Genomic DNA, 12,316 nt, shown 5'->3' on the forward strand with positions numbered 1-12,316 from the left:
AAGAACACTCACAAAAATATATATATTGTATATTATGTGAAAAGCAGTTGTATAAGTTTATTTTTATGGTTTGGACGTTGTGGTTGTGTGAGTGAGTGAGTAGGCAGGACAGGATTTCTTGAAACGTCCATTTATTACTCTGTATTGAGGAGAGTACAGATCTTAGGTTCGAGCGCTGAAGCAAACAATATATAAATCTGTCGATGTAGGGAACGGCTATGACATCGGCTGAAGAGAATCACAATCGGAAGATATGTCCGTCCCGTACTTCCAGGTTTTCCACGGTGGTCTAGCTTCAATTGACTAATGATTTCAATTATAAAAATACTAAATTCTCCACAAAACCCCCTCTGATCTATTAAAAATAATCGGTGAATTTATTGTTTTGATGCAGAATAATCGGTACACATAGCAGACTGTAATTGATAAGGTTGTGGATTGTAATTTTGCAGGTTAAACATTACTTTAAAATACCCCCTTAGACCATGACCCATCAAAAAGTTTTAGTAAATTAATATATGCGCTTCGAAATTCAATTGTATATTTACTAGTAATTAGCATGGCAACTTAAAAAGTGATCATCGTGTATCGATCTTATCAAATTATACCCTTATTTATTGTACATATATTTTCATAGTTGAAAGCATGAGTCAATCGAAGCTAGACCACCATGGAAAAGCCAGAAGCACTGAACGGCCGTTTCGTCCTAATGTTGGACTCCTCAGCAATGCGCATCCACGACCTCGCCTCGAGAGATTCGAACCCAGGACCTACCAGTCTCGCGCCAGAGCACTTAACCGATAGACCACTGAGCTGTCATCCAATGGTGTCTATGTCTAACTTCAACTGATCCACGAAGTTGAGCAACCGTTCACCAATAGTCTTCAGTGAGTTCCTATCTCACAACAGATGTGGTTTGAACTCCACTGGTTACTGCTTCTCACTAGAACTCCAGGAATTATCTCTTGAAGCCAGTCACTAGTGAGCATATGATTATAATCAGAAGGGGTTTTTTATGGAGATTTAGTATTTTCATAGTTGAAAGTATGAGTCGTGGATGCGCACTGCTGAGGAGTCCCACGATAGAATGAAACGGCCGTCCAGTGCTTCCAGGTTTTCCTTGGTGGTCTAGCTTTAACTGACTCATGCTTTGAACTATGGGAATACTAAATCTCCACAAAAAAAACCTGTACATATATTAACTATATCCTAGTGTTGCTCAGTCAATGACAAGAATCTTACTACAAATATTTACCTTATCTATATTTAAATGATAATTTTAAACAGTTCTGTGAACATAAAACAGTTTCGGTGATTGAATAATCAAGCCGGAATACAATGGGTTCGTCCATCTTCAATCAATCTGTGTTAATGCATGAACGGAGAACAAAGACTTATTAAATATCTTTTTATGATATAATTCATATTGAGTTAAATTTAAGTCCAGAATATTTTTTGAATCCAGTTTAAAAATCTGCTGAAAACACCAACGATGTGAATGATTTATATGATGAAAGTAGATAGTAACGTTATAAACACAAAGAATATGATTATTCTTGTTGTCACCAGATATATATGCGCCACACAAATCTCATTTGATTTGTGTGAGGGCTTCGATACTGCCTGGGTGCCCAAACTGAAGCATCTGGTTTTCTTAAGGAGCCACACCTGGGGCCTTTGATCGAAAGGTCTGATCCATAAGGCAGTGGAGCATCGTGAGGAGATGCAGTCCCATGGTAGCCGATGACCAACAATAGGTTCATACGCCATTTGTTCACTCAGGATACTGGAGCCCATGTGCACCATTGGTTTGGAATCAGGGTTTTCCAACTCCCCTAGGTGGATCCTCCATATCCAGCAACCCGGTTAAAGCGCCGGACATTCGCTTTTCGTCCTCTCACTTTTGTGAACAACACCCCCGCCACGAGAAGGAAGTGAGTAGGACTTCCCTGGCAGAGGCTATATATTCGCGTGGCCATGTGAGAGCATTTCGATAGGGAGAGCGGACTCTCCCCACTCTTGGCCGTACCAGGACCGTACCTAGTTTGTTGTCACAAACTATGTATTAACTTGAGTAACTGTGGAAGATCACAATATTGAACAAAAATTCCATTTTTTAATTCGAAAGAAGTAGAGCATCATCTATGACCACCGGACACAAAATTGAACTCAAGACTGTCAGATTTCTTTCTGCACGAACATGACATTTTTTGAGATCACTAATTTACACCTATGAATTCAGCCAATTCGCATTATATAATGATATAATGATCGTCTAATTCTCTTAAACTTATTTGCCACTGTTATTGGAAAGGTCCAATGTAGCCCGACCCAACATGCTGGATGAAAAATACAAGCATAGTAGACGTTAGTGTTTGAAATGAAATCTCTAATAAAAAATATGCTTCGAAATGCAGGACCTACTCATCGAAGGAAAGGAGAAATGACCAAGTGTTAGATACGATTCACTTCGAGTACATGGAAAACTACGGTTAACGTCAGCCTCTAATCGTATTAGTGATATGGTTCAATTCCAACAGGAACCACTTTTCACTAGAACTTCTGGAATCCATATGGATTTAGTCACTGATGAACAGACTATTACCTCTCTGTCATAAACACATCTATAAAATTTGTAAACCAAATCGACAATTTACGATTAGGATAGTTTTTTAACCACAAGCCCATGAAGGACAATAAATTGTGATCCAAAAAACAAAAGCATCAGTCACCACTAAAATACATCACTAACCTACAAAAATACTAGCTAAATACTACTTTCGTCTATCAGTAGACTTAATTTTTTGACAATTGATGGGTCAATGTTTAAATTTACACAACAAGGATTGAACTTAGTGTCAGCTATGATCATGTATATTGTTAAAAATAGGAGTTTTAATGTGACTTTCAAAGAGTCGAATGTGCTCTATATTTTGTTGTTGTACTTTTGCAGATAGATGTCAGTCTTTCTTAAAGCCCCAAATTCCCTCTCCAAATTCTCTTACGTGGCCACACGTTTACAGCCACTACCAAGGAAGTACTACTCACTGCCTTCTCACGGCACTACTGTTGTTTACGAAATCGAGAAGAAAAAAAGCGAATGTCCAGTGCCTTAACCGGGTCAGTGAACACGGAGGGTTCACCTAGGGAAGTTGAAAAACCCTGATTCCAAACCAATGGTGCACATGGGCTCCAGGATCCTGAGGGGACAAATGGCGTATGAACCTACTGTTGGTCACCAGCTACCATGGGACTGCATCTCCTAACGTCGCTCCACTGCCTCATGGATCAAACCTTTAGGTCGAATGCTCCAGGTGTGACCCTCTAACAAAACCATCTGCTTTGGTTCGGGCACGCAGGTAGTATCACAGCCCTCACACAAATCAATGATAGCTACTACTGGCCTCATTGTTATTGTGTAGCGCTTATGTATTTGGTGCCCTCTTGTACCAATTCTTGTGTTCAAATAAATAATTTCTTAAGCAAAATGTTCTATAAAACAAATAAACTTTAATTTACTTACCAATACTAATCATACTTCTATTAGTATTTCTATTTTGTGGCCACCAAACAGGAATACTTAAACCGAGTAAAAGAGCAATAGGTGTGAATAAAATATCACCAGAATCTCGTTTATCACGAAATGGATCAACCAAAGTACTAAGGTAGGAGGAAAGAGTAGATGGCTACAATATAGAAATGAAAATTTAAAAATAATTTCTAGTTTAAGTATACATTGAAAACTTGTTTGAAATTATGTACAATTATACCAGCTTGTTGCCCAGAGTAACTTATTATGTATTACACTTACTAAGTACAGGTTTATGCAATTGGCATCGATTCATACTGTTTTTCGTACGGTTAAGTGATATTACTCGGTAGACTAAAATGAAGTATATGTCACCAGGTCCGAATCGTTGACTTACTGACTGAAAACCAAGTACCTTAATAACCAGATTACAATGACACGTTAATAAACTAAGACAAAAAAGGAAATTATACGTAAATGATAAAAATTGGATTGATGACTGGATAACTGAAAATAATGTCGTCTACATAATCCTTAGTGTATAAAATATGTGTTAGTTGTTATAGAATCCAATTAGGTTTAATATAAAAGGTCTGCCATACATTCAAGAATAAAAGTATAGGTGGTCAGTTCATGGCACTACACTAAAATGGTGGGGGATAGCTCTGTAAGAATAACGTCTGTTCATTTATCACGAGTCCTTTGAAGAGATTCCAAGAACCATTTAACCTGATGGCTTAAGAAAAGGTTTAAAATAGAAGTCAACGATGTCGTTTTTAGCTACAAGAAAAAAATGCTGTTTTTAACTGCAGTGTATCCAATCAATATTTTTGTTTATTTACTCACTTATTGTATAACATGTCAATAGTTTATTACTTCAAAGTATCATCGTTCTAAATTGTGTAATACATCATTCTGGTGGTGTTATGTGAAATGTTCTGTGTTATTATGCACAATACATGCTGAAACAAATAAGGACAGACTAGGAACATCCTGACAGACAATCTTCCTTGGTTGAGTGAATGCCCTGTTTAGAGCCATGATGGCTTTTGTACAGGTCTCTATCTGTTAGATATGACTACATCAAAGAGTAAATTCTACGACTATTCTCTGCTGTTTAGTTTTAATGCTAAATAGGTAACAATCCAGCTTGACAAGCGCTAAACTGAACTTAACAAATAAGCCACTGTGTGATTACAGTGAGTATCGATTTCAAAACCTACTTGTAACTATGAATATAATCGACGTAATCTAATTAAAAGTACCAACAAACTTACCCCTCGTCTTCGAATCCATTCAAAACACCAAAATACAATAAGTAATGCAACAGACATTAATGAAAGAAGATGAGGTGAATAGAGTAAGCCAGATGAATATACAATACCAGCAGCAAAATGAAATAGTTTACGAAGTTTAAACATTTCTTCTTTGTTATCATATAATAAATCACATGTTGTATGATTATTTTTAATGAATTCATTTTCGCTACATAATTCATGATATTCACTTTGATCGGATAAGCTTGGTTCATCAGCTAATGCAATTGAACTATCACAAAATTCTGGTTTCACTGTATTACTATTCATGATTCGGTAAATGTTATGATTAGAACAACGATAAATGATAGTAATATAAACACATAACATAAATAAGCATAGCCAAAACATCAATAAAATGAAATTAGTTGATATAATAAAGCATTCAATTTGATTTAGAATGAAACTAGTAGCTATTTGTACACGACAAGCGTAAATCCAAAGACATCCAGTCAATATAGTAAGTGTTATTAACACGGAAAAAGCAATTTTCAATGAGAATCGAATAGAATATCGTTCAATTAGAAAAAGTATTAAAAATGGTAATGCAAAATTACATTCAGTAAAAAGAAATACTGCAGAAAGATGAGCAAGTAGCATAGTTTCACCGAAAGTAAATGAAAAAGGAAATAAACTTAACAATTTGTAAGAAAAACATAAAACAAATATAATTGTAAACAAAGAACGAATTAGCGTACTAACATGGTGGAAATGTTGACAATTTAACCATATACATATAGGAATGACAGCATGTTTAAAATGATTATTCTTTGTTAAGAAGAGTACAGTAATTACAGATAGAAAAAATTCGTAGGCAAGTGCTTTATTGTCTGTTTTAAGTAATAAAGCAGGGACAATAAGTCCCAACCATAATCCAGAACTAGCATCTTTTCGTGAAATTTTTAACAGACGATGGTAAGTCAACATGGTAAATAATCGTTGCACGTATCCAGAGGTGTAAATTATTGTATTTTGGAGCCGAATTTCATTTCTAAAGTGAAGAATACGATAAAATACTTTATCTTAGAGGTTTTGGCAAATACATGAACAAGTTAATTTCACATACACTTTTAACAGCAGCTCTAAAAGATTACATTTTGTGCATGGTTTGTTTATTCAAAACCTAATCAATTTACAAGACACTCCGTAAAATACAAAGTGTGACAGGGCAACATACTTTCTCGAATCCCTGTGTAATAATTTGACACACTGGTCATCAAATTTACCAGACCCGGATGGATTGATGATAGATTAAATCTAAGCTCCAGTATGGGTAATTTGAGATGGGTAACTGATTCGAAGACTGAGCATAAATGCATATTCCTACTACCTACAAACTTATATAAAAGCTGAAAGCGAAATCATTTGAGATATCGAAAGCCTATTACTTATAAACACTATTTTGTGAATTAGTTGTGGTCTCTGGATGTAAAATTATCTACAAGCTTGAGCCTGCTGATGACAACATCCCAATGCTAAGCTTCATACCACAAGTAGTACTAATATGCTAGATAAGCAGCAGCGGCCTGTTGAATAAAACCATCGTCCTAGAAACCACTAGATTATAGTTTTGAACCCCGGTCGTTCTTTGATTGGATAGCGGAGTACCATCCTGAGCCTCACATAATATGCCTCAAAGCCGAGTATACAAAATTTGTGCCAGATTTTTTACCCTGAATCCCCCGACGTTCTCATACATGATTAGCACGACGAGATGATGAAAAAAGACATATAATGCAGAAGTGACAAAAGGGAAGATTAAGCATTGAGAATATTGTTTGACAAGACAGGAAAGTTATGTATGAAGGGATACTGAAGTCCGAAACCAAGAGGTAGCTATGGACTGAATGAATTTTACCTATTTATTTAAACACAGACATTGGTACAAGGAGGCACCAACTATATATGCGCCAAACAATTCGATTTATGTGAGGGCTGGAATAATTCCCAGGCGCCCAAACAGAAGCAGGTGGTTTTCTTGGGAAGCCACTCACCCTGGCTGTTGTGAATTCTTCTGAGCCATGTCACTCAAAGTCTTTAATTACTGATGACGGTTATTACGTTGACTCAAACCAAGTAGTTTATGTCTACATAGCTCAGACAACAGTCGGTTACTACATAGGCCAATGTCACGTCCTTGTTGGGCCACCCCTAGCCCTTTTGTAACCTAATACTGCACCAGCAAGCATAGCTCTCCGAGGCAGGCAGTGGTTGGGCTTACGTAACATATGCTCTAACTACCTTACCAAGCAGTTTGTCAACTTTGCCAAACATCAACATTGCCAACTCCGTCGTTCCGACAAACGCAAGCAATGCTTCAAAAGCCCTTCGGCCTATTCACATCTACTTTCATATACTATATTTCACAACCATAAATTAGGACAGAACGAGTTACTGTGCAATACACTCGTCCTTTAGTCATTAGACAGACACCACGCCTATACCACAAGTAACACAATTTAGCAAAAGTCAACCGAACTTTCCGAACTCGTGACGCGATTTCATCACACACAATCACACCACGACTGACCAGACTTCTTAGACAAATGAAGTGGTCAATGCACCAAGCTGATTCACATCGTAGCATTAGTTTAGGTGTTGGTCTAGATCAGTTCTGAAGCAATATTTTGCATTTAAGAGGCAAAACCCACTAAAATGAGCTTGCGTTATTGCTCAGAATGATTAGGAGGTTTCGTACCTTGTCAGTGTCTTCACCAAGCAGAACTATATCGCCAATCTCCCTATTTTGGGAAAATCCTCAAAGTCCAATGGTCTCCCACAAACTTTTGTGGATTTACCCAAATCTGGGGAAATTTTGGGGGTTTTGTGCCATTCCTAAAAATTTTCTACAACGGCTTCCCCGAAACGGATAACATTTTCCCTAGAATAGGGAGATTGGGTCATCTGCGTGTTCTAAGTCAAGTGAATCACCTGATAGGAGATTGAACTCCTGAAAAGGTGGCTGGAGACGTTATTTTGAAGAGAGTATTAATGACAAAAGTAGACAAGAATGGGGATTGTGTGCAGCCTTGGCGAACGCCAACTAGGTGTCGGACAACGAGTTTATAGTTACTTTTAGAAACTGAAGTGGTGTTGTTGACTTAGGGGAACAGTCTACAAATTATTACACAGAAAAATCAGTATGATTTGGAGCTTGATAATACCACCTCAAACGACTAACGTTCAACAACCCAACTAACATAACCTATTTGAGTAGGGCTTAAAACCCGAATCGGCGCTCTAGAGCAAGTTTGCATGGGCAAACTTTGCGAAATAGAATTAATGACTGAGAATAAACTCCACTTTTATTCGCAATCTGGACCTTGCACCCGACAACCAATCAAAATGAAGTGAGTCACATATTCTTCTTACTTCTGTAACCAATCTGAAACAAATTTGACTCAGGAGTATTCCAAGGTGACTGCTCAAACTAATCGCCACTTAATATTTACTTTGTAATACTTTCAATTTTTTCAAACAGTTGTAGTACAAAAATACTTAGCACTAAAATTCTAACATGCACAGTAAAAAAGTCAGATTCTTTTCAAAGTCGCCCGCCTTTCCGATCCAACGACCTTGAACGGCCTGACAAGCCTTGGTCATTCCGTATTTCAATTGCTGAGGGTATGTTGGTTGTCCGTTGAGTTGCACGAATATCAGGTTTTCTCGTATTTAAGTGGTATATTGCTGCAGCAAAGCCACAAAATCATTGGGAAGAACATTGATTTAGCTCTCTTTCTCTGTGTCTTGTAGTGCACACGTTGGACTGATTGTTACTTCGTAACTTCTCAATCTCCTCATTTTGGGGAAAGTTTTGTCCGGTTTGGGTAAATTATGGGGATGATTTTGATCGAGGGCGTCCTGTTATGCTTTTCTGGAGGCAAAAAGAAGTGCGAGCAGATGTAACCTGGATCGTTGATAAATAGTGATATGTCGGTGTCCTTGCCGTCATATGCTACTGACATATATAAGAAGACGAACTCTTGCACGTAAGCTCGATCAATCGCAAAATATAAACTTCACAGTCCATCATATTCTTATACATTGCAGTCGATGGAAGATAGATAACACACCTTCCATAATAACAACAATTTCAGTATACCCATACTAAGCACACAACATGTGCAGATCCAACGAAGCCAATTTTTACTTAGGAATCGCCAAGTAGCAGGTAAGACTGTAGTCTCTCTAACGCTTGTCTTTGTGCAGTGTTCTTTACGACAGAAAATATGGATCGGAATACGACAAAGTTCGGAGACGTTACAGGAACTGTTTACTATAAGGAGTTCCTTGTAGTAGCATTTTTAACTTAACTATATATCCAACTTGTAAACTGACTTTTTCGCACCAAGTGTTGCTATTTCTATACCAGTAGTAATGATGCATCAACAAACGTTTGTCCAATTTTTGTTCTCGTCTTCGTAGTTTCATGAGGAGATATACCGATAATCATAACGGGTAACTGTTTGTGAAAATTAAAATCTACTAAGTGTTTGCTTTATAAGTACGCGTTTCGTTACTAAAACTTGTAATACTGCACCAGTTTAGACATTCCGCTAGAATTTTGCGTTGTATGCATATGTTTTTTCACTGTGACTATGTATTTGGATGAATACTTGTAGTAGCATTGTTTCCAAACAACATGGTCTTTAAAGCCAAGCATGTATATTCGACATGTAACACATGGAGAAGGTCCGCAGTGGTGGAGGTGGAGACATTCATTCAGTCGGTTGGCATGGCTCAGACTTTCAAACGTGCTCATTATGTTTAACTTATTACTGTTTACACAAAATATATTATTCCATCCCAAGATAAATGTGTTCTTCGGAAGTACTAAGTACCATTGTTAATTGTCACGATGCAATGAGTCAGTGTAGACAGTGATACGAATTTCACGTATGGTCTTATAGATTAGGCAATCGTATGACAAATTTACCGTTTTCGAATCAGGCCTATTATCAAAGTAGTATGGTAGGAGTTCCTTTGTACAGGCGAGTCATGTAGCCTCTGCGTTCTTCTTAAGATGGTCTTCACTGACTTTTACCTTGCCATCAACTTTTCAGAGTCCAGGAATTAGTCTTCTAATGTAGATCTACATTCCGTTTCAAGGATCGTTTTGTGAGTGTCCATTCCCATTCTACTGTCCCTATAGGTGTCGTATTATTCACTACTCTTGAAAGTCAGGAAAACACTGGAGTTTGCTTACCATAGTGATGTTCTTCACTTATGCTAGGCTTTTTTTGGAATGAAATGGACGGTCGGTACCCTACTTCACCCATGATCCTCTCTTGGCTAGGTTATTCCGTTTTATGGAGGTATATCAATGACTACTTTTACTGCCTACATAAATTGGTAGATTCTACAGTTTGCGCGTCCAGGGAATTCCGACAGAACAGCCTTATAGCAGAACTGTGTACTCTTCTTTGACAGGAGCAGAAAGTTTCCCATTCCGTGGAGGTATCTCACCAGCGACTATGTCAACCATGGTCATAACATGATCACTGCTATCCAGATTAGTTTAAACACCAACGTTTTCGGTTGTAAGCTAGTGATTTGGGAGAAGACAGTCTAGTCTTGGTGGTTTTTGTCATAAAGGGACGAGTATTGGGAGGGCTTGAACATTTAGAGCTACTTTTTGATGTTATTTATGTTTTTCCATAACCAGTAGCATTGTATTAATTTATTCTCCTTATTGCTGACATCTAATAGACCCAAAAACCATTGTAATATGCTTTATTATTCCTTAATTACTGCTTACTATTCACGTATTATTCGTCCCGCTCTAAGTTATATGTGTCATGGTTGTGTTTGAAGTTTCATTTCTTATTTGGTATGTGATTCGACCTCATAATTCGTGTAAATAGGTTAGTGAGTGCTTGAGATATTTGTTGGCTGGTTGAGATACAATACATGGGGTAGGAAAATTAGTAGTGGAATTCTGACACATTTAAACCTCTCAAGTCATTACAGTTTTCCATATTTACTCTATCATATTTTGTCATTCATGCATTCAAGCATTCCACAGCTTCAGAATGTTAGTCCGTGCTGCTAATTAAACGACACGAAAGATGGGTCGTAGTTATTATATTGTAGATTTATTGTTGAGTGGTTGGCGTTCTGGCGATGAGAGCTTTTAACACTCCACTTTTGTTGAATCTATGACCTCCATTATTAGGAGGTGTATTCTAAGTAGTGCTATTACGCAGATATAGACGGGAAACCTATGGTATAAGTTCGAATAAATCTCAGTAGCATACCACTATTGCTTTCAGAATAGTTTCATGTTTTCTAAAAGGTTGCTGTACGTCACCGAACTTCCAAAGTTTATCAGAGGCTATTATTTATAATCTGCCATCCTACTATCAGTTTTTTTAGTGTACTGACTATAATACCTTCTGATTTTCTCATGCCTAAGGTTACCCATTGCTTTGAAGTTGTCACAGATATTCAGGATCTAAAAACGCTTTTGTCCATGACACTTTTATAATTGAAGGAGTCCAAACTCAGTCATACCAGAAGTCAGGAATGATGGAGTTTGAAGGTATATTTGGAAGATAGTCATCATATCGAGAAGTGTTTGATCTAAGCTGTATGGTTACTATGAGGTATGCGTAGAACGGCGTACACAGTGGCAATCTGGTGCGGATGAGCAACAAAGAGCCTTAATCTTGGATGTCCCCAGTAAGAACGATACAATTTCCTCATCCTGCCTTTATTTACTGGTGGGCATAAGAAGGAAATCTTCGGCATATCAAAGAAGAATTTATGATATGAATGCATTGATACCTATTGACGTTTATGTTCATTCTCCAATTACTGGCTTCTGAAATTACATCTTCAAACTTTGTATAGATATAAAAAATATATATACATTTTTAACAAAAGTGTGCTTGGTTAATTAAGGCACTCTTAGAAGGCTTTTCCTTGGATGACGCAATAAGAGATTTAGTATCAAGTCCAGGACATGATTGACAACACCGGTTCCCTGGATTGCCCATTGAGATCCCTCAGTTATACGTGAGTACCTCTAAATCCCAAAGTTCATGAAGCTATAAATTAAGAACGTAACATTTTAAGGCGGAAACACTTTCAGAAATTTAGGGAGTTCGCACAGCATGCTTATTCCTCCCATATCTTACTTTCCTGTCACTCGGTTTTTTCCTTGACCCTATCTATTTTCAGCTTGCTTGCTCTTTTCTCAGGGTAAATAGGAATATGGTGAACAGTTGAGGATATGTGTTACAGGCGTTATCTGTTCCATGCATTCAAAGGCACTCAGGATCTCATTGCGTTGCAATCTCTTGAAAAATTTCCGTGTCTTTACATACAGATTTCTGTTAGGATTCACAAGTGTCCTACTGCCAATAAACATCGGAACTTGCCGACAGAGATATCACATAACATTAAGCGTTTAGCTTGCCACACTTCAGTTATTCGTAACCGCCTTAATATATTTGCATATTCTCGAGTT

The 12,316-nt window shown here is 37.4% G+C and overlaps 1 protein-coding gene across 1 annotated transcript in view; it reads right to left on the reverse strand.

The window, feature by feature from the left end:
• The window catches only part of Smp_048540 (hypothetical protein), a 10,510-nt gene extending 5,302 nt beyond the window's left edge, over nucleotides 1–5,208 (reverse strand). Inside the window, exons 1-2 of the mRNA XM_018788918.1 lie at nucleotides 4,807–5,208; nucleotides 3,524–3,686 (exon numbers count right to left, since the gene is read on the reverse strand). Of these exons, the coding sequence (XP_018654413.1) occupies nucleotides 3,524–3,686; nucleotides 4,807–5,196 (553 nt within the window). The 5' untranslated portion in view covers nucleotides 5,197–5,208. The remainder of the gene's footprint in view (nucleotides 1–3,523; nucleotides 3,687–4,806) is intronic.
• Between the last annotated feature and the right edge of the window lie 7,108 nt (nucleotides 5,209–12,316).

The sequence above is a fragment of the Schistosoma mansoni genome, chromosome W (genome assembly GCF_000237925.1).
Source record: "Schistosoma mansoni strain Puerto Rico chromosome W, complete genome".
NCBI classification, from domain to species: domain Eukaryota; kingdom Metazoa; phylum Platyhelminthes; class Trematoda; order Strigeidida; family Schistosomatidae; genus Schistosoma; species Schistosoma mansoni.